Source organism: Hyla sarda, chromosome 11 (genome assembly GCF_029499605.1).
Source record: "Hyla sarda isolate aHylSar1 chromosome 11, aHylSar1.hap1, whole genome shotgun sequence".
NCBI lineage: Eukaryota > Metazoa > Chordata > Amphibia > Anura > Hylidae > Hyla > Hyla sarda.
This window is the reverse complement of record NC_079199.1, coordinates 95,680,023-95,704,768: the sequence shown is the minus strand read 5'-3', so window position 1 is coordinate 95,704,768 and position 24,746 is coordinate 95,680,023. Positions and strand designations below refer to the sequence as shown.

At 44.4% G+C, this 24,746-nt stretch overlaps 1 protein-coding gene across 14 annotated transcripts in view; it reads left to right on the top strand.

Annotated features, from left to right (window-relative positions):
• The window catches only part of CCDC9B (coiled-coil domain containing 9B), a 56,144-nt gene that overhangs the window by 19,309 nt on the left and 12,089 nt on the right, over nt 1–24,746 (top strand). For 13 of the 14 annotated variants that reach the window (XM_056545603.1, XM_056545609.1, XM_056545605.1 and 10 more), the window contains 3 exons: nt 869–991; nt 22,609–22,683; nt 23,920–24,101. In XM_056545603.1, coding sequence (XP_056401578.1) covers nt 869–991; nt 22,609–22,683; nt 23,920–24,101 — 380 coding nt within the window. The remainder of the gene's footprint in view (nt 1–868; nt 992–22,608; nt 22,684–23,919; nt 24,102–24,746) is intronic. The other variant, XM_056545606.1, reaches the window with a different exon arrangement.

The following is a 24,746-nucleotide window of genomic DNA, read 5'->3' as shown; positions in this document are numbered from 1 at the left end:
ACGATATCTATCTTCCGCCCTATGTACCGTTTTGGGGACGACTTGGAGCGTGGGAGGAGCTTAGTGACGTCGTCGCTGCTGTTTCTCTGCTGGGTCCCGCTGCTGTTTGCGAACTGTAGCAAACAGCAGCGTTGATGTCACAAAGCTCCACCCATACTCCAAGTCGACCCTGGAACGGAAGATACGGGGACAATTGCGCGAGAACCGGAGCACGGAACGGGACCAGTTTAGTATTGTTGTAATCGGTGTCACCTGCACTACCTGTCTGTACCTGTACAGGTTAGTGCAGGTGACACTGTTGACCGGGTTCCTTTAATACATCTGTCACCCACTGGAGGTTGATATAAAAAATAACTCTAATCCGGTCCATTTAACCCCCCAACTTCATTGGAAATCATAAGGAAGTACTGGGAAGGATAATGTATACCTCTATACTGTATAATAGTCATACAACTACTACATATTCCCAGTCCTGACTGCCTTGCAGTCCACATCTGTGTCCAGCCATCATTTGCAGCTCATGGGGGTCAATAGAGCCAAAAGTACAGTCCAAGAGAGAGTGGAGTGGAGTTTGTGTAGCTGAACATGCTAGGCAGCACTATTTACACTCCACTCCACGGAACATGCCCCCCTCAGGGACTCTGCAATCTGCCACTTGTGGCAAGATACTCCTCTCACCTCATGGCAGATATGGCCCTGACAATAAACTGTAAACTGATGCAATAGGGGTTTTCTTCTTGCATTTGTTACAATATTCAGAACCCATTGATTTTTACACAAGGAGGCAATAAATTCTAAATGAATCAGTGGCCATATGAGGATCATTTATTCGCTATGCACTATGTGATGTGTGCTCTATTATCTGCAGGGCAAGGCAATGAATAGTAAGAAGACTGAACCGGATGTTTTATTTCTGACAAGTAAAACTTCTAAGGACGTCCTTACCATCGGCAGAGGTCCTCATATGCAGATTGCAATTTCCAGACAAAAAGTGAGTATTATCTGTTTAAATATTGACTACATTGATTGTCAAATGGTTTTATATTTGCTATATTCATTCGGGCCTCCATTCCACATTCTGTTTAACAGACACCAATGAAGCCTGTCAGACCTCATTGACTTTAATGGGGTCTATCATGGGGTTTCCGATTTGCCGTCCATTCATTTGACTGTATTTGACTGGACAAAAAAATGCTGCGTTTTGTTTTCACAATTTTTTTCCCCATTTTATTCTCCTCATGAGGAGCCATTTCTGTATTATCTGCATACTGCCATGTTCTCCATAATCCCTGTGTGAGCCCACTTCACTGTCAGCTGGCGGTTTAGCTATCTGAGATGGTGGCTTCCCTGTCTGAGCCAGTGGACTCTCTGTAACAGCTGCTATGCTCTCTTCACTATTAACCGGCTGTGTTGACATAGCTTGCTTTGCTGTCTGACTTGTCTTCACGGTCTAATCCAGCTGCTTTACTGTATGAGCCAACACCTTCACTATATGCTTTCCTTTCAAACATGGCTTTACTTTCCAAGATGGACGCTTCACATTCAAAACCGTCTGCATTGACATAGCCAGATTTGGTGTTTGACCCGGCTTCATGGTCCAAATGGATAGCTTCGTTAGTTTAACTGGCCTCACTGTGAAGGCCAACTTCGCCACCTTCACCGTCCAAGGTGGTGGCATCTTCATCCATAGTGGCAGCTTTATTGTGCAACCTGTCTCCGCTGTGCAAACTCTCTTCCCTCGCTGAGCCATCATTGTGCTCCAACCCTACCAGACACTGCTGTCAGGGCTATAACCCTCATCTTAAGACCATCCTCATATTCAATATACATCATAGTGCCAGGATTATAACATAACAAGCAGATGGAAGTATTCAGTGTAGCTGTTTGCTCCCTGGTCGTCACCTCTACAGCCAAGGCTACCTGGGTTTTAGTACTTGTTCAGATATCAAGTCAGGATCATATCCTCTGTTCATGGCTTTCTCGGAGTGATCTACTTGCTCCTGTGACAAGATGGGTTTCAGGTGGTTTAGTATCTTTGCCGCTGATCAATTCTTCTCTTTTTTCCACCATTCACTAACCATCTGTAAGGGTCAAGGCAGGTGGTGGATCCTCTGGGCCTGTGTGGCAGATGACGCGGGCCGTGCCAGGGAGCGGAGTCTAGGGTGCCACTGGTTTTCACCCTTGCAAAGACCCTTGCTGCGGCAGGCGGCACCCAGATCGCTACTCCTGGCATGACTTGTCCACACAGATAGCTGGGATGAAGCGTGGTACAGAGGATAAAGACAAGACATAGTCAGGATAGCTGAAGATCAGGGCAGGCGGCACAGTAGCAGGGTCAGGTCACGAAACAAGGGTCAGGTACATGAATAACCAGAAACACAGGAACACAGTAGCTTTCTCTTAGGCACTAGGGCAACAAAGATCTGGCACCAGGCAGGGGGAGCTGCACACACTTATAGGGAAGAAACAGGTGAAGACACTAATTAGGGCGTACTGGCCCTTTACATCACAGAGCTCCGGCACGTGGGCGCCCTAGGAGATGGGGGCACGCGCGCCGGGACTGAGAACATGGAAGACCAGGGAGGGGATTGACGGGCTGGAACTCGCATGCGGGCGCGTCCCGCGATGCAAATCCTAGCCCCGCCGGCAGCGGGGACATGAGAGGAGAGCGCTCACGGCCAGCGTGTCTGGCCGGAGCGCAGACGTTACACCAACGTTTCCATGAAGTCAGCAGCAGTGATAGGAAAGGAGACACAGGAGCAGCTCCGTGCACAGTATACGCGCCTTATGTAAATCACTGGCCCTCGCACACACAGCACTAGAAATGAAAGTACGCCCATCTGACAGATTTAATGACAGTCAGGGGGGGATATAAAAACCTTAATATCTCGGGAATGGGGGGGGAGGGGTTGGACTCCTTGCGATCAGCTACTTATCCCCTATCTTGTGGATAAGGGATAAGTTAATTTTCGCTGAAGTTCTCCTTTAACATAGAAATACCTATAGCGTGCAGTCCTGAGGTCTCACCTTAGTCATTCAACTGCTACATTAGTTCTATGAGAGATTTGTGACACTTCCACTAAACATCAGGACAAATGACCTGTAGTTAAGCAGTCTTAGAGAACTCCTTAAAGTGCGTCTGTCACCTGCTTTACCTGTCGACACAATTTCATAGGGGTTTGGCCCGTGTCCGCTGTGCCTCTAGGCTGCAACGCCTTTGGAAGAGGCCACATCTCCAGTGATGTCACGCCCAATGTACATGTACGTGCAGTATACATTGTACAGGTGTGTGTGTTGTATAGTGTACACATGTGCTTGTAATAAAGTGTACTGGTATATATATATATATATATATATATATATATATACTAGGGATCGACCGATTATCGGTATGGCCGATATTATCGGCCGATAATCACGATTTTGGGGATTATCGGTATCGGCAATTACCTTGCCGATAAGCCGATAATGCCCCGCCCCCCGCACCGCCCCCACCGCGACCGCAACCCCCCGACCCGCCGCACCGCGACCGCCCCCCGACCCACCGCACCGCGACCGCCCCACCGCACCGCGTCGCACCCCCTACCGTAGTGCTGGGCGGTATACCGGTATGGATTTTTGCCCATACCGCTATACCTGTCGGGCCCCTCCCCCACCCTCCGAGTCAATAAAAAAAAATTAAACTTACCCATAATGGGGGTGGTCCGGGCCATCCATTGTTCCTGTAGTGTCCGGGGGCATTCCGGGTGAAGAGTGAACCGGTCCGGGCTGTCCTTCTTCCACGGTCTTCTTCTCCACTCCGGGCAGGCTCCGGCCTAGTACGCTGCATGGACGCCGTGACGTCAGGTGCGTCGCTGCGCACGGGCGTCACTGTGCAGCGACGTCTATGCAGCGTACTAGGCCGGAGCCTGCCCGGAGTGGAGAAGAGGACTGCCGGAGAAGAAGGAGGACAGCCCGGACCGGTTCACCCTCCACCCGGAATGCCGCCGGACACTACAGGAACGATGGATGGATGGCCCGGACCACCCTGACAGGTAGGGGAGAGAAGCGGGTGGTGGCGGCGGCCTATGGCACCGCAAAAGCCACTGCAGTGCATTGATTTAAAGCGCCCGCTTTAAATCAATGCTCTGCAGCGGTGTCGAGGGGGATAAATAGCCGATAACTTATACCAGAAAATCGGTATAAGTTATCGGCTATCGGCCCTAACCTCCACCGATTATCGGTATCGGCCCTAAAAAAACGATATCGGTCGATCCCTAATATATACATTATACATTGTAAAGATGTGTGTGGTTAAGTGTACAGGTGTGTTTGTAGTGTACATTGAACAGATGTGAGTAGTGTACAGGTGTATGTAGGAATATACAGTGTACAGGTGTGTGGGTAGTATACAGTATATTGTGTGTATTATACAGTGTACAGGTGTGTATATAATATACAGTATACAGATGTGTGTAGTATACAGGTGTGTATATAGTATACAGTATATAACTGTGTATGTAGTATACAGTGTGTATTTGCATGTAGTATACAGTATATTGTGTGTGTAGTATACAGTGTACAGGCATGTATGTAATATACAGTATACAGATGTGTGGTTAATATGAAGTGTACAGTATGTGTGTAATATACAGGTGTGTGTGTGTATTGTATATAGTATATAACGGTGTATGTAGGATACAGTGTGTATTTGTATGTAGTATACAGTATATTGTGTGTGTAGTATACAGTGTACAGGTGTGTATATAATATACAGTATACAGATGTGTGTAGTGTACAGGTGTGTATATAGTATACAGTATATAACTGTGTATGTAGTATACAGTGTGTATTTGCATGTAGTATACAGTATATTGTGTGTGTAGTATACAGTGTACAGGCATGTATGTAATATACAGTGTACAGGTGTGTGGGTAGTATACAGTATATTGTGTGTGTAGTATACAGTGTACAGGTGTGTATATAATATACAGTATACAGATGTGTGTAGTATACAGGTGTGTATATAGTATACAGTATATAACTGTGTATGTAGTATACAGTGTGTATTTGCATGTAGTGTGCAGTATATTGTGTGTGTAGTATACAATGTACAGGTGTGTATATAATATACAGTATACAGATGTGAGTAGTATACAGGTATGTATATAGTATACAGTATATAACTGTGTATGTAGTATACAGTGTGTATTTGCATGTAGTATACAGTATATTGTGTGTGTAGTATACAATGTACAGGTGTGTATATAATATACAGTATACAGATGTGAGTAGTATACAGGTATGTATATAGTATACAGTATATAACTGTGTATGTAGTATACAGTGTGTATTTGCATGTAGTATACAGTATATTGTGTGTGTAGTATACAGTGTACAGGCATGTATGTAATATACAGTATACAGATGTGTGGTTAATATGAAGTGTACAGTATGTGTGTAATATACAGGTGTGTGTGTATTGTATATAGTATATAACTGTGTATGTAGGATACAGTGTGTATTTGTATGTAGTATACAGTATATTGTGTGTGTAGTATACAGTGTACAGGTGTGTATATAATATACAGTATACAGATGTGTGTAGTGTACAGGTGTGTATATAGTATTCAGTATATAACTGTGTATGTAGTATACAGTGTGTATTTGTATGTCGTATACAGTATATTGTGTGTGTAGTATACAGTGTGCAGGCATGTATGTAATATACAGTATACAGATGTGTGGTTAATATGAAGTGTGCAGTATGTGTGTAATATACAGGTGTGTGTGTATTGTATATAGTATATAACTGTGTATGTAGTATACAGTGTGTATTTGTATGTCGTATACAGTATATTGTGTGTGTAGCATACAGTGTACAGGTGTGTATCTATTTCACAGTATACAGATGTGTGTGTAGTATAAGTGTACAGTCTGTATGTGTAGTATATAGTATACAGTGTGTATGTAGTATACAGTGTGTGTGTAGTGTTAGTTTGCACATGCAGAGTTTGCTGCAGATTTTATCATTGACTAAGGATATGTTCACACTACAAAATTTCCAACCTTAGAAATTCCGGTGCAGCAGCCTCCAATTGTTTCCAGTGGGATTCCACAGCACTGTTTACACTACGGAATTTACCTGGCGGAAATTCCCGGACCCCAGACCTTCTGAAAGAATCAATATGATTACCCTTTTGGCAGAATCTAAAGGACGGGGATTGTCCGAGCCGTCCTGGCGCCAACTTAATGTTAACTGGAATATCTCATAGTGTGAACCCGGCCTTACCATTGAAAAATCAGTGGCTGAAAATCTGCAGCAAAATACACACGTGTGAACATATCCTGAGGGTACGGTCATGCAGGGAGCAAATTAATTCTGTGCTTTCTGCTGCAAATTTGAGCCACAGTGGAATTTCTGCAGCCGAATTTCTGTGGTAAAACATCTCCAGCAGACGCCATTGAGGTTAAACATGTGGGTTATCTGTCCGTGTGAATGTAATAAAACATAAAGGAAATCACATATTCCTCTAATTCCATAATTCTCTTACTAGCCCAAGAAGTAAAAAAGGTTAGGGCTGGTAAACCACCACATGTTCAAAATTGCTGAAAAGCTTCTAATCATTTAGGACAAAAACAGTCTGGTTGTTAAGGGGTTAAGAAAGTTTGACAAGTATAATGCTTGGTTTTTATATGTGCTCATCTGACTGAAACAGCTCATTGTAAATATAGGATTTCAGTACATTTCCAAACCATCAATTAGATGCACTTCCAGAGCAGTCCTGAAGATGGCAGTATATGTAAAGAAATCTCTAAGGTGACTATGGGGGTTTGCTGGGAGAGTATTGTGCAGCAGAAACTGATTGCAGCATTAAGGGCTCATTCACACTATGGTTTGTGCCTCTGAGGAAAGGATATGTCAGGAAACTTCCAAAATGACATGGTGAGGTATCAATGCTTGGATAGGCACAGGCCCCATTTATTTCAATGGCCCAAAGATGTCTGTCTGTCTATCTCATATCTATCTATCTATATTTCTATCTCATATCTTTCTCATATATATCTATCTATCTATCTATCTATCTATCTCATATCTATCTAATATCTATCTATCGCATATCTATCTATCTATATTTCTATCTCATATCTATCTATCTCATATCTATCTATCTATATTTCTATCTCATATCTTTCTCATATCTATCTATCTATATATCTATCTCATATCTATCTAATATCTATCTATCGCATATCTATCTATCTATATTTCTATCTCATATCTATCTATCTCATATCTATCTATCTTTCTATCTCATATCTTTCTCATATCTATCTATCTATATTTCTATCTCATATCTATCTATCTCATATCTATCTATCTATCTATCTATCTATCTATCTCATATCTATCTCCTATCTATCTATCTCTCTCATATCTATCTATCTCATATCTATCTATCTCATATCTATCTATCTATCTATCTATCTCGTATCTATCTATCTATCTCATATCTATCTATCTCATATCTATCTATCTATCTATCTCATATCTATCTATCTCATATCTAGCAACCAAGTAAACGCAGCAGCACTCCAGCGTAGTGAAGAATAGTGACTTTTATTTATCACCAAAAAGCAATAGCGACGTTTCAACCACCTCACGTGGCCGTCCTCAAGCCACGGCTTGAGGACGGCCACGTGAGGTGGTTGAAACGTCGCTATTGCTTTTTGGTGATAAATAAAAGTCACTATTCTTCACTACGCTGGAGTGCTGCTGCGTTTACTTGGTTGCTGTATTTCATCGGGGCCCGAGGACCAGGGCCCATCCACAGCCTGCACCCACTGCACCTAGTTCAACTTGAGAGTGCTGCTCCACCTGCTTCTCTATCTCATATCTATCTATCTATCTATCTATCTATCTCATATCTATCTATCTATCTCATATCTATCTATCTATCTCATATCTATCTATCTCATATCTATTTATCTATCTATCTCATATCTATCTATCTATCTATCTCATATCTATCTATCTATCTATCTCATATCTATCTATCTCATATCTATCTATCTATCTATCTCATATCTATCTATCTCATATCTATTTATCTATCTATCTCATATCTATCTATCTATCTCATATCTATCTATCTATCTATCTCATATCTATCTCATATCTATCTATCTCATATCTATCTATCTATCTATCTATCTCATATCTATCTATCTATCTATCTATCTCATATCTATCTATCTATCTCATATCTATCTATCTATCTAAACAGGAGTGGGTAGGCAGCACACCAAGCTTGAAGGTGCACGGAACACAGTCCCAGTCGCAGACTTGATAATGGCAAGAAACGTCACATTCTTTAACATGAAGAAATAGATGGTCCAGCGCAGGATAACGTGCAATAAAAGCCAAAATTTATTGTAGATTCAAGCCATAGGATAGCAGGACACAGGGTGTCTGTGTCCTGCTATCCTATGGCTTGAATCTACAATACATTTTGGCTTTTATTGCACGTTATCCTGCGCTGGACCATCTATTTCTTCATTGCTACTTTGGTGTTGGTTCACACGGTGCTGTGCGAAAGGCGTCTGGCTGGAAGGGTGAGCTGAGTTATCCTATATTCTTTGACATGGGTCAATAAAGCACTTTTGTGTGTTTGTGTTTTTACTACGAACTGGGTGTGCTGCTGGATTTTTTGCTGGTGGATATCTATCTATCTATCTCATATCTATCTATCTCATATCTATCTATCTATCTCATATCTATCTATCTCATATCTATCTATCTATCTCATATCTATCTATCTCATATCTATCTCATATGTATCTATCTATCTCATATCTATCTATCTATCTATCTCATATCTATCGCATATCTATCTATCTATCAATCTCATATCTATCTATCTATCTCATATCTATCAATCAATGTATCTATCTCATATTGTCACGATTCGGCAGGCTGGAGGTGGATCCTCTGTGCCAGAGAGGGATTGGCGTGGACCGTGTCGGTGGACCGGTTCTAAGTTGCTACTGGTATTCACCAGAGCCCGCTGCAAAGCGGGATGGTCTTGCAGCGGCGGTAGCAACCAGGTCGTATCCACTGGCAACGGCTCAACCTCTCTGACTGCTGAGATAAGCGCGGTACAAGGGAGTAGACAAGAGCAAGGTCGGACGTAGCAGAAGGTCGGGGCAGGCGGCAAGGATCGTAGTCAATGGTGAAATAGCAGGAGGTCAGGAACACAGTATGGGTAACACAGTAAAAGCTTTCTCAAGGCACAAGGCAACAAAATCCGGCCAGGAAGTGCAGAGGAAGTGAGGTTATATGGGCAAGGAACAGGTGCAAGCTAATCAGGGTGATTGGGCCAGGCACCATCATTGGTGCACGGGCACTTTAAATCTCAGAGAGCTGGCGCGCGCGCGCCCTAGAGAGCAGAGCCGCGCGCGCCAGAGCATGACAGCCGGGGACCGGGACAGGTAAGTGACTTGGGATGCGATTCGCGGGCGGGCGCGTCCCGCTATGCGAATCGCATCCCCGCCGGCAATGTCAGTGCAGCGCTCCCGGTCAGCGGGTCTGACCGGGGCGCTGCAGGGAGAGAAACGCCGCGAGCGCTTCGGGGAGGAGCAGGGACCCGGAGCGCTCGGCGTAACAGTACCCCCCCCCCCCTTAGGTCTCCCCCTCTTTTTGTCGGGATGTCGCTCCACACAGGACGAGGACATCGGGAGCGACTGTAGAGTCTCCCTCCGGGGGACAGCGAAGTCCTGGGTATGCCCATGCACGGCAGACAGTCCAGAAGGAGTGGGAATGGGGAGGGGGGGCAGAGGGTGAGGCTTGGCACGGGGCAGAGTGTCACCAGGACGGGGGCTATGAGGAGGCACGGCACAGTCCTGATAAGCCTTTGGGAGATCAGGCACAGGAGGAGACACTGAGGCTCGACAGGCGGGGCTGGGAGCAGAAGTGAGGCATTTCTTGAGGCAAGCAGGACCCCAATTCTTGATCTCCCCGGTGGTCCAGTCAAGGGTGGGAGAATGATGCTGGAGCCATGGCAGACCGAGGAGGACTTCAGAGGTGCAGCCGGGCAAAACCAAAAATTCAATCTTCTCGAGATGTGGTCCAATGTTCATCAGCAGGGGCACTGTGCGATAACGCACAGTGCAGTGCAACTTGACTCCGTTGACTGAAGAAATGTAGAGCGGCTTGATGAGACGGGTCACCGGGATGCAGTACCTATCAAGCAAAGAGGCCAGAATAAAATTTCCAGAAGAACCAGAGTCCAAGACGGCCACGGCAGAGAAGGAGGAGTTGGCAGAAGGAAATCCGTACGGGCACAGAGAGACATGGAGAAGCAGACTTCGTACCCAGAGACGCCAGGCCCACATGAGCAGGTTGCGTGCGTGCATTTTCCAGACGTGGAGGACGAATAGGGCAATCCACCAAGAAATGTTGGGTACTAGCGCAGTACAGACATAGATTTTTATCCCTACGGCGAGACCTCTCTTCAAGAGTCAGGCGAGACCGATCTACTTGCATAGGCTCCTCGGCGGGAGGCACAGGGGTAGATTGCAAGGGATACCGTGAGAGAGGTGCACAGGGATTAAGGTCTTTTTCCTGGCGGAGTTCCTGGTGTCTTTCCGAAAAACGCATGTCAATGCGGGTGGCCAAATGGATAAGTTCATGCAGGTTGGCAGGGATCTCTCATGCGGCCAGCACATCTTTGATGTTACTGGATAGGCCTTTTTTAAAGGTCGCGCAGAGAGCCTCGTTGTTCCAAGATAATTCGGAAGCGAGAGTACGAAATCGGATGGCGTACTCGCCTACTGAAGAATTACCCTGGACCAGGTTCAGCAGGGCAGTCTCGGCAGAAGAAGCTCGGGCTGGTTCCTCGAAGACATTGCGAACCTCAGAGAAGAAGGAGTGTACAGTGGCGGTGACAGGGTCATCGCAGTCCCAGAGCGGTGTGGCCCAAGACAAAGCCTTCCCAGACAGGAGACTGACCACGAAAGCCACCTTCGACCGTTCTGTAGGAAATTGGTCCGACAACATCTCCAAATGTAGGGAACATTGTGACAGAAAACCACAGCAGAGTCTAGAGTCCCCAACAAATTTGTCCGGCAGGGACAAGCGGAGGTTAGGAGCGGCCACTCGCTGCGGAGGAGGTGCAGGAGCTGGCGGAGGAGATGATAGCTGCTGTTGCAGTCGCTGTAGCTGCGACTGAAATTGCTGTACCATGGTGGACACTTGTGACAGCTGGTGACTTAGATGGGCGATCTGTCGGGATTGCTGGGCGACCACCGTGGTGAGGTCAGCGACAACTGGCAGGGGAACCTCAGCGGGATCCATGGCCGGATCTACTGTCACGATTCGGCAGGCTGGAGGTGGATCCTCTGTGCCAGAGAGGGATTGGCGTGGACCGTGTCGGTGGACCGTTTCTAAGTTGCTACTGGTATTCACCAGAGCCCGCCGCAAAGCGGGATGGTCTTGAAGCGGCGGTAGCAACCAGGTCGTATCCACTGGCAATGGCTCAACCTCTCTGACTGCTGAAATAAGCGCGGTACAAGGGAGTAGACAAGAGCAAGGTCAGATGTAGCAGAAGGTCAGGGCAGGCGGCTAGGTTCGTAGTCAATGGTGAAATAGCAGGAGGTCAGGAACACAGTATGGGTAACACAGTAAAAGCTTTCTCAAGGCACAAGGCAAAAAGATCCGGCCAGGAAGTGCAGAGGAAGTGAGGTTATATGGGCAAGGAACAGGTGCAAGCTAATCAGGGTGATTGGGCCAGGCACCATCATTGGTGCACTGGCCCTTTAAATCTCAGAGAGCTGGCGCGCGCGCGCGCGCCCTAGAGAGCGGAGCCACGCGCGCCAGAGCATGACAGCCGGGGACCGGGACAGGTAAGTGACTTGGGATGCGATTCGTTGGCGGGCGCGTCCCGCTATGCGAATCGCATCCCCGCCGGCAATGTCAGTGCAGCGCTCCCGGTCAGCGGGTCTGACCGGGGCGCTGCAGGGAGAGAAACGCCGCGAGCGCTTCGAGGAGGAGCAGGGACCCGGAGCGCTCGGCGTAACACATATCTATCTATCTCATATCTATCTATCTATGTCATATCTATCTATCTCATATCTATCAATCTCGTATCTATCTATCTAGAGGTAGGAAGAAGAGCAGCATGTCCCGATAATGAGATGACATGGTCAGGGATGTCCACTAATAGAAATATAAAAAATGGTGCCGCTTTATTCCATAGTGAATACAAAGATGACATTTCAGCTGCCCATGCTGCGGTGATTCTTCTCTATCTATTGGCAGAACATCCCACAAAAAAAAGGCCCAGCTAGATGGCCAGATGTTTTAGGCGATGGCCCCCACATACAGAGGCATTGTACGTTTATTCCATATTGACCTTATGATGGGTTCTGGTATTTTGAGGCCATCATAAGTTAAGGGCTCACTGTACTGGGGTCATAACCTGTCGTCCTGAGCACTAATGGACCATCCCAGCAGACAACCAGTTCTAGTGCCATTGCTGTCTGATAGAAACAGAAAGGTGAATCTCCAGTGGGCAAAGGAGCGCAAAACTTGGAGCACCCAGCAGTGGAAAAACATCACTTACCTGTTTTCGTGATTCCAGATCTCTGTGGCTGAAGGGAGCGTCTGAATTTTGTACTTACAGGTATGAGATGTGAACAGTTCAGGATGTTGGAGAAGGTGTCATGGGGGAATGTTTGGCTCCTATAGTACAGGTGTATGGATGGTTGGAGGGTAGGGATTATCTAATGATACTTTCATGGAGGCCGTTTCCCCACCAGGGTCACATAGACATGGATTGGTTACAGGAACATGGCAGTGAGCCTTTCTTGCTCCCCGACCTTTAGATCTCAATCCTATAGACACCTCTAGGATGAGGTAGAACAGTCTGAGCCATTCAGTACGATCCTGTTCACATTGGCCAATATTCATGCAGTATGAATTTTTATCGCTGAGGGGGATCTATGGTACAATGAATTGCAGAGGATCTGAAGGACAAACGAGGTCCAAGGCGTTAGAAGATGGGGGGCTCTAATACAAGGTCATCAAAATCACTGTCCATGTTATTCTGGTTTATGGGGGGGGGGGATTATCAATGGAGGGTTATTATCTTTCCTTGAATAGGCCATGCCAAAACAGGTTACTATAACCAGACATCTCCTGCGGGATCCATAGGGTAGAGCCCTGCATTGGGATTGGGATCCCGCAGGACCCGTGGGACGCAACATAAGAGCACGGGCGGTCAGGAGGCTGCTGCAGGCAGGATTGGACACACGTTAGCGGGAGCGGGCGGGATTGGACACACACATTAATGGGAGCAGGCGGGATTGGACACACACATTAGTGGGAGCGGGCGGGACTGGACACACACATTAGTGGGAGCGGGCGGGATTGGACACACACATTAGTGGGAGCGGGCGGGATTGGACACACACATTAGTGGGAGCGGGCGGGATTGGACACACACATTAGTGGGAGCGGGGCGGGATTGGACACACACATTAGTGGGAGCGGGCGGGATTGGACACACACATTAGTGGGAGCGGGGGGGATTGGACACACTTGTTAACAGTAGTGGACTGGATTGGACACACTTGTTAGTGGGAGCAGGCAGGATTGGACACATGTTAGCGGGAGCAGGCGGGATTGGACACACATGATGCGGGAGCAGGCGGGATTGAACACACATGTTAGCGGGAGCAGGCGGGATTGAACACACATGTTAGCGGGAGCAGGCGGGATTGAACACACATGTTAGCGAGAGCAGGCGGGATTGAACACATGTTAGGGGGAGCAGATGGGATTGGATACACGTTAGCGGGCGGGATTGGATACACATGTTAGGGGGAGCGGGTGGGATTGGATACACCTTATGCGGGAGCGGGCGGGATTGAACACACATGATGCGGGAGCAGGCGGGATTGAACACACATGTTAGCGGGAGCAGGCGGGATTGAACACACATGTTAGTAGTAGCAGGCGGGATAGAACACACATGTTAGCGGGAGCGGGTGGTATTGAACACATGTTAGGGGGAGCGGGCTGGATTGAACACATGTTAGCGGGCGGGATTGAACACATGTTAGGGGGAGTGGATGGGATTGGATACACGTTAGTGGGAGCGGGCGGGATTGGATACACGTTAGGGGGAGCGGATGGGATTGGATACACGTTAGCGGGCGGGAATGGATACACATGTTAGGGGGAGCGGGTGGGATTGAACACGTTAGGGGGAGCGGGCGGGATTGGATACACGTTAGCGGGCAGGATTTGATACACGTTAGCGGGCGGGATTGGATACACGTTAGGGGGAGCGGGTGGGATTGAACACGTTAGTGGGAGCGGGCGGGATTGGATACACATGTTAGGGGGAGCGGGTGGGATTGAACACGTTAGGGGGAGCAGGTGGGATTGGACACACATGTTAGGGGGAGTTGGTGGGATTGGGATTAAAAAATAGTCCCGCGCAGGGCTCTACCATAGGGCAGCAAGTGGGCCAGATCTAAAATAACAAAGACACCACTATAACATTTTTATAGGATTTCCTGATGGGTAGAGCCCTGGTGTCTGGATTTATTTGCTTTTATAGAGGACAGGGATGGGATGGATGGACGATGTCTGGCTCATAATACTATTTATTTGCGTGATTTATTTCCTCGGTATGAATGTCAGATCACAGCGTTAAGGTCGGAGCTCCACTGTTTCCTTTTATGGCTTGAAACGTTGGACAAAAAGAACGCTATGTCAGGCGGCAGGAGCTTTGTACTATAACACAGAACAAGGGGCTTTACAGGAGTGAGCAGCGCGCTGAACTGCAAGCCTGGCACAAATAATGCTAGTGCTGGCGTACCGGGGTATTCGGAATACAAACCACCCAAAAAAAGCGCCATAAACCGGGAACGCTGAAAATCACATTCTTACCAAGGAATGTCAGTAGACACAATGCTGGAAAATAGTCACTTTTTTTAAAGAGGAATTTTGCGCAAACATATTAATTCTTTATTTTATGCTGCAGTATCACAATGAGGGACGCAACATACGATTAGTTGCCGATAAATTAACAATTTCATCGTCGAATTGGGAAAAACTGCAAAATGACCAAAAAAGGGTATTTTTGGGTTCATTTAAAAAAACAATATGTACAGTAGGGATATAAAAACAAGTGAACAAGGTTTTTTTATGCCCCTATTATTAATTGGCAGAGTGTTTCCCAACCAGGGTGCCTCCAGCTGCTGCAAAACTACAACTCCCAGCATGCCCGGACAGGCAAAGGCTGTCTGGGCATGCAGGGAGTTGTAGTTTTGCAGCAGCTGGAGGCACCCTGGTTGGGAAACACTGACCAAGCATTTAAAGTGAAACTGTCAGCTCCGTACGAGGTATGGAAGCGCCGGCACCATCAGTTAGGGCATAAATATACAGTATACCTCATAAGTGAGTCCACCCCTCACATTATATATACAGTATATCCCATAAGTGAGTCCACCCCTCACATTATATATACAGTATATCCCATAAGTGAGTCCACCCCTCACATTATATATACAGTATCTCCCATAAGTGAGTCCACCCCTCACATTATATATACAGTATATACCATAAGTGACTCCACCCCTCACATTATATATACAGTATATTCCATAAGTGAGTCCACCCCTCACATTATATATACAGTATCCCCCATAAGTGAGTCCACCCCTCACATTATATATATACAGTATCTCCCATAAGTGAGTCCACCCCTCACATTATATATACAGTATGTCCCATAAGTGAGTCCACCCCTCACATTATATATACAGTATCTCCCATAAGTGAGTCCACCCCTCACATTATATACAGTATATCACATAAGTGAGTCCACCCCTCACATTATATATACAGTATATCCCATAAGTGACTCCACCCCTCACATTATATATACAGTATATCCCATAAGTGAGTCCACCCCTCACATTATATATACAGTATATCCCATAAGTGAGTCCACCCCTCACATTATATATACAGTATCTCCCATAAGTGAGTCCACCCCTCACATTATATATACAGTATATCCCATAAGTGAGTCCACCCCTCACATTATATATACAGTATATCCCATAAGTGAGTCCACCCCGCACATTATATATACAGTATCTCCCATAAGTGAGTCCACCCCTCACATTATATATACAGTATATCCCATAAGTGACTCCACCCCTCACATTATATATACAGTATCTCCCATAAGTGAGTCCACCCCTCACATTATATACAGTATCTCCCATAAGTGACTCCACCCCTCACATTATATATACAGTATCTCCCATAAGTGACTCCACCCCTCACATTATATATACAGTATATCCCATAAGTGACTCCACCCCTCACATTATATATACAGTATATCCCATAAGTGAGTCCACCCCTCACATTATATATACAGTATCTCCCATAAGTGAGTCCAACCCTCACATTATATACAGTATCTCCCATAAGTGACTCCACCCCTCACATTATATATACAGTATCTCCCATAAGTGACTCCACCCCTCACATTATATATACAGTATATCCCATAAGTGAGTCCACCCCTCACATTATATATACAGTATCTCCCATAAGTGAGTTCACCCCTCACATTATATATACAGTATGTCCCATAAGTGAGTCCACCCCTCACATTATATACAGTATATCCCATAAGTGACTCCACCCCTCACATTATATATACAGTATATCCCATAAGTGAGTCCACTCCTCACATTATATATACAGTATATCCCATAAGTGAGTCCACCCCTCACATTATATATACAGTATCTCCCATAAGTGAGTTCACCCCTCACATTATATATACAGTATATCCCATAAGTGAGTCCACCCCTCACATTATATATACAGTATATCCCATAAGTGAGTCCACCCCTCACATTATATATACAGTATCTCCCATAAGTGACTCCACCCCTCACATGATATATACAGTATGTCCCATAAGTGAGTCCACCCCTCACATTATATATACAGTATCTCCCATAAGTGACTCCACCCCTCACATTATATATACAGTATGTCCCATAAGTGAGTCCACCCCTCACATTATATACAGTATCTCCCATAAGTGACTCCACCCCTCACATTATATATACAGTATCTCCCATAAGTGACTCCACCCCTCACATTATATATACAGTATATCCCATAAGTGACTCCACCCCTCACATTATATATACAGTATATCCTATAAGTGAGTCCACCCCTCACATTATATATACAGTATATCCCATAAGTGACTCCACCCCTCACATTATATATACAGTATATCCCATAAGTGAGTCCACCCCTCACATTATATATACAGTATATCCCATAAGTGACTCCACCCCTCACATTATATACAGGAGATACTGTATATATAATGTGAGGGGTGGACTCACTTATGGGAGATACTGTATATATAATGTGAGGGGTGGACTCACTTATGGGATATACTGTATATATAATGTGAGGGGTGGACTCACTTATGGGAGATACTGTATATATAATGTGAGGGGTGGAGTCACTTATGGGAGATACTGTATATATAATGTGAGGGGTGGAGTCACTTATGGGATATACTGTATATATAATGTGAGGGGTGGACCCACTTATGGGATATACTGTATATAATGTGAGGGGTGGGCTCACTTATGGGATATACTGTATATATAATGTGAGGGGTGGAGTCACTTATGGGATATACTGTATATATAATGTGAGGGGTGGATTCACTTATGGTATATACTGTATATATAATGTGAGGGGTGGACTCACTTATGGTATATACTGTATATATAATGTGAGGGGTGGAATCACTTATAGGATATACTGTATATAATGTGATGGGTGGACTCACTTATGGGAGATACTGTATATATAATGTGAGGGGTGGACTCACTTATAGGATATACTGTATATATAATGTGAGGGGTGGAGTCACTTATGGGATATACTGTATATATAATGTGAGGGGTGGAGTCACTTATGGGAGATACTGTATATATAATGTGAGGGGTGGAGTCACTTATGGGATATACTATATATAATGTGAGGGGTGGAGTCACTTATGGGATATACTGTATATATAATGTGAGGGGTGGACTCACTTATGGGAGATACTGTATATATAATGTGAGGGGTGGACTCACTTATGGGAGATACTGTATATAATGTGAGGGGTGGAGTCACTTATGGGATATACTGTATATAATGTGAGGGGTGGACTCACTTATGGGATATACTGTATATAATGTGAGGGGTGGAGTCACTTATGGGAGATACTATATATATATAATGTGAGGGGTGGACTCACTTATGAGATATACTGTATATATATATAATGTGAGGGGTGGAGTCACTTATGGGAGATACTATATATATATAATGTGAGGGGTGGACTCACTTATGGGATATACTGTATATATAATGTGAGGGGTGGAGTCACTTATGGGAGATACTGTATATATAATGTGAGGGGTGGAGTCACTTATGGGATATACTGTATATATAATGTGAGGGGTGGACTCACTTATGGGATATACTGTATATATAATGTGAGGGGTGGACTCACTTATGGGATATACTGTATATATAATGTGAGGGGTGGAGTCACTTATGGGAGATACTGTATATATAATGTGAGGGGTGGACTCACTTATGGGATATACTGTATATATAATGTGAGGGGTGGAGTCACTTATGGGAGATACTGTATATATAATGTGAGGGGTGGAGTCACTTATGGGAGATACTGTATATATAATGTGAGGGGTGGAGTCACTTATGGGAGATACTGTATATAATGTGAGGGGTGGAGTCACTTATGGGAGATACTGTATATAATGTGAGGGGTGGACTCACTTATGGGATATACTGTATATATAATGTGAGGGGTGGACTCACTTATGGGATATACTGTATATATAATGTGAGGGGTGGAGTCACTTATGGGATATACTGTATATATAATGTAAGGGGTGGACTCACTTATGGGATATACTGTATATATAATGTGAGGGGTGGACTCACTTATGGGAGATACTGTATATATAATGTGAGGGGTGGACTCACTTATGGGATATACTGTATATATAATGTGAGGGGTGGACTCACTTATGGGAGATACTGTATATATAATGTGAGGGGTGGACTCACTTATGGGAGATACTGTATATATAATGTGAGGGGTGGAGTCACTTATGGGATATACTGTATATAATGTGAGGAGTGGACTCACTTATGGGATATACTGTATATAATGTGAGGGGTGGAGTCACTTATGGGAGATACTGTATATATAATGTGAGGGGTGGAGTCACTTATGGGATATACTGTATATATAATGTGAGGGGTGGAGTCACTTATGGGAGATACTGTATATATAATGTGAGGGGTGGAGTCACTTATGGGATATACTGTATATATAATGTGAGGGGTGGACTCACTTATGGGATATACTGTATATATAATGTGAGGGGTGGACTCCCTTATGGGAGATACTGTATATATAATGTGAGGGGTGGAGTCACTTATGGGATATACTGTATATATAATGTGAGGGGTGGAGTCACTTATGGGATATACTGTATATAATGTGAGGGGTGGAGTCACTTATGGATATACTGTATATATAATGTGAGGAGTGGACTCACTTATGGGATATACTGGATATATAATGTGAGGGGTGGAGTCACTTATGGGATATACTGTATATATAATGTGAGGGGTGGAGTCACTTATGGGATATACTGTATATATAATGTGAGGGGTGGACTCACTTATGGGAGATATTGTATATATAATGTGAGGGGTGGACTCACTTATGGGATATACTGTATATATAATGTGAGGGGTGGGGTCACTTATGGTATATACTGTATATATAATGTGAGGGGTGGACTCACTTATGGGATATACTGTATATATAATGTGAGGGGTGGAGTCACTTATGGGATATACTGTATATATAATGTGAGGGGTGGACTCACTTATGGGATATACTGTATATATAATGTGAGGGGTGGACTCACTTATGGGATATACTGTATATATAATGTGAGGGGTGGACTCACTTATGGGAGATACTGTATATATAATGTGAGGGGTGGAGTCACTTATGGGATATACTGTATATAATGTGAGGGGTGGAGTCACTTATGGGACATACTGTATATATAATGTGAGGGGTGGAGTCACTTATGGGATATACTGTATATAATTTGATAAGTGGACTCACTTATGGTATATACTGTATATAATGTGAGGGGTGGAGTCACTTATGGGATATACTGTATATAATGTAAGGGGTGGACTCACTTATGGGATATACTGTATATATAATGTGAGGGGTGGACTCACTTATGGGATATACTGTATATATAATGTGAGGGGTGGACTCACTTATGGGAGATACTGTATATATAATGTGAGGGGTGGAGTCACTTATGGGATATACTGTATATAATGTGAGGAGTGGACTCACTTATGGTATATACTGTATATAATGTGAGGGGTGGAGTCACTTATGGGAGATACTGTATATATAATGTGAGGGGTGGAGTCACTTATGGGATATACTGTATATATAATGTGAGGGGTGGAGTCACTTATGGGAGATACTGTATATATAATGTGAGGGGTGGAGTCACTTATGGGATATACTGTATATATAATGTGAGGGGTGGACTCACTTATGGGATATACTGTATATATAATGTGAGGGGTGGACTCCCTTATGGGAGATACTGTATATATAATGTGAGGGGTGGAGTCACTTATGGGATATACTGTATATATAATGTGAGGGGTGGAGTCACTTATGGGATATACTGTATATAATGTGAGGGGTGGAGTCACTTATGGATATACTGTATATATAATGTGAGGAGTGGACTCACTTATGGGATATACTGGATATATAATGTGGGGGGTGGAGTCACTTATGGGATATACTGTATATATAATGTGAGGGGTGGAGTCACTTATGGGATATACTGTATATAATGTGAGGGGTGGACTCACTTATGGGATATACTGTATATATAATGTGAGGGGTGGACTCACTTATGGTATATACTGTATATAATGTGAGGAGTGGACTCACTTATGGTATATACTGTATATAATGTGAGGGGTGGAGTCACTTATGGGATATACTGTATATATAATGTGAGGGGTGGACTCACTTATGGGAGATACTGTATATATAATGTGAGGGGTGGAGTCACTTATGGGATATACTGTATATAATGTGATAAGTGGACTCACTTATGGTATATACTGTATATAATGTGAGGGGTGGAGTCACTTATGGGATATACTGTATATAATGTAAGGGGTGGACTCACTTATGGGATATACTGTATATAATGTGAGGGGTGGAGTCACTTATGGGATATACTGTATATATAATGTGAGGGGTGGACTCACTTATGGGAGATAGTGTATATATAATGTGAGGGGTGGAGTCACTTATGGGATATACTGTATATATAATGTGAGGGGTGGAGTCACTTATGGGACATACTGTATATAATGTGAGGGGTGGAGTCACTTATGGGAGATACTGTATATAATGTGAGGGGTGGACTCACTTATGGGATATACTGTATATAATGTGAGGGGTGGACTCACTTATGGGATATACTGTATATAATGTGAGGGGTGGACTCACTTATGGGATATACTGTATATAATGTGAGGGGTGGAGTCACTTATGGGATATACTGTATATATAATGTGAGGGGTGGACTCACTTATGGTATATACTGTATATATAATGTGAGGGGTGGAGTCACTTATGGGATATACTGTATATATAATGTGAGGGGTGGACTCACTTATGGGATATACTGTATATATAATGTGAGGGGTGGACTCACTTATGGGATATACTGTATATATAATGTGAGGGGTGGAGTCACTTATGGGATATACTGTATATATAATGTGAGGGGTGGAGTCACTTATGGGATATACTGTATATATAATGTGAGAGGTGGACTCACTTATGGGAGATACTGTATATATAATGTGAGGGGTGGACTCACTTATGGGATATACTGTATATATAATGTGAGGGGTGGACTCACTTATGGGATATACTGTATATATAATGTGAGGGGTGGACTCACTTATGGGATATACTGTATATATAATGTGAGGGGTGGACTCACTTATGGGATATACTGTATATATAATGTGAGGGGTGGACTCACTTATGGGATATACTGTATATATAATGTGAGGGGTGGAGTCACTTATGGGATATACTGTATATAATGTGAGGGGTGGACTCACTTATGGGATATATTGTATATATAATGTGAGGGGTGGACTCACTCATTTAAGAGAATTTAAGGGAATTTAAGAGAATTTAAGAAATTTATATAATTTTAGGGGTATATTCACTTATTTGAGATAGTGTAAATTCCACTTCTATCGGCAGGATGTCAGTCACATAGAGCGGGGAGAACATTTGTATAATCAGGCCCATTCACATAGCTGCATAAAGATACATTATGTTCTTCTCTATGTGAGGCTGCTGCTACTGTAACCTGTTATTTCTCTAGGACATTGCGGTACCAAACATAGAGAGGAGGAGAGAGAAAGCCAAGAAAAGGTGCAAAACAGAACAAAGCAAAGAGGTGAGCAACACCAGCATCCCTAAACCAAACAAGTCCCAAACCGAAGCATCCCAAAATGTAACCAATCCATGTAAGGGTGGGCCGCTTATAGAGAAAATATCCATATTGTCTTCCTAGTGGTTGGACTGTACAGTGCAACTACCCCCATATCTGATACATTGTTACTTCTATCTTAATGCAGAGGATCCATAGAGAGTTCGGGTACATGCCAGGGTTTTTTACAGACTACAATAACCTCCCATCATACATTCTCACTCTCTTAAAGGGGTATTCCCTCACCTGCTAGACATCTTATCCCCTATCCAAAGTATAGGGGATAATATGTCTGAACTCCGGGGGTCCCCCTCACTGGGACCCCCCCGCGATCTCTGTGCAGCACCCGGCGTTCTGAAAAAAACGTTGGGTTATGGTTGCAGTGGTCGTGATGTCAGGTCACGCCCCCTCCCTGCATGTCTATGGACATGCATGGAGGGGGTGTGGCGTGACCCCACATGGGATAAGATGTCTATCGGTGGAGTACCCCTTTAAGGGAACCTATCATGACCTATGCTGCCTCCACCATGCATCATAGGGGCAGTCTCCACAGGTAGAGATCTACCAATCAAGGACAGTGGGGCAGCCAGAAGCTGCCGGGGACCACCCCAATGACTCATGGTTCAGGCAGCATCAAAGTGATGACAGGTTCTCTATAAAAGACATCTGTCAACAGTTTTTAGGTCAGAGAGGGGGTTGACGTGATTTCTGCTGTTATTCTAGCTAGATGCACAGAGCTCCCTGTATTAAGTTCCCCCTGCACCTCCTCCAGCTATGATTGACAGCTCTAGTATCCAATCAGGAGACCACTACAGCTGTCAATCACAACTGAGAGGAGGGACTGAGGAAGCTCTCAATACAGAGAGTCTAGGGCACCTAAGCGGAAGAGACCACCCCCTGGGCACTTACCCTAGCAGTGGCTTGAACATCAAACAGCGCTTTTCCCAGATCGGCAGATATTGTTAAACTTTCTTATAATTATTATTATAATACTTTGCAAGATATGGACAGCTGTTTACTGGGTGGTACTATGATTCATGCAGCGTTGTGAACTATACCAGGTAAGCATTAGTGCCTTCAAGGACACTTCTAAGGACACCTGAAAATTCTGCAGGCAGCGATTTCTTCAGTCTCATCATCTTTCGACTTCTAAGGTCCTTAAAATTTTGTACTTTTACAATGTAAATGTTTTGCGTTTTGAAGCCTGGCGACAAGTGTGAGTTGGGCGGCTCTGACTACCCTCCGACCATCTCAGCAGTGGAGCAGAGCGAGTACTTGGAGTGGAAGAAAGAGCGGGAAAAAGTTGACCATGAACGTCTAGCCCGGCAAAAGAATTCCAAAGGAGAGTGGCGGCGTACCTGGGATAAAGGGAAGAAAGATGAAGCGTAAGTACCAACAATTCCTTTTTATTGTATAGTTTTATACTCTCATTATAATACTGTATGGCAGTATAAACACACGTTATTTGGACACTATTTGGAGTGCCGTCTTCCATTGTTTTTGCAAATCTGGCTCCAGCCTTGGTCAAGCTCTTGAGGACTGGCATCCAATGGCCTATAAGTCTTGTTTTCACTCTGCTATCTCCACATTCCTATACTTCCAGTGTCCATTTTATGTATGTGTCAATTTGTAGCCCAAATCATAGGCCTCAAGCCCACAAACAGATCAGGACCACAATATGGTTTCATTTAGGGCACAATCTTGCATGCTAAAAAGGTATGGTATTGATGAATGATTGAGGGCAATGAAAGGGTGTTTTTCCAAGTCCTTTATCCCAGGTAAGCTAGCAGAGACACTTATCAGGTGCCTAATCAATGAGGCCAGCAGAAGTGTGGGAAGTCTGCATATAAGGAAAAGAAATAGAATAGTCTGGACTCTCCCCAGAAGACAGCAAGGTGGCTGTGTGGGAGAGGCAGGGGTCCATGCGAGGAGCACACAGCCAGGCGCTGTGAGTGACCCCCACCAGTGAAATGGATTGTGACAACTTGTGGTAACAAAGGTGAAATGTTCGTTCTCCAGTATGAGACAGA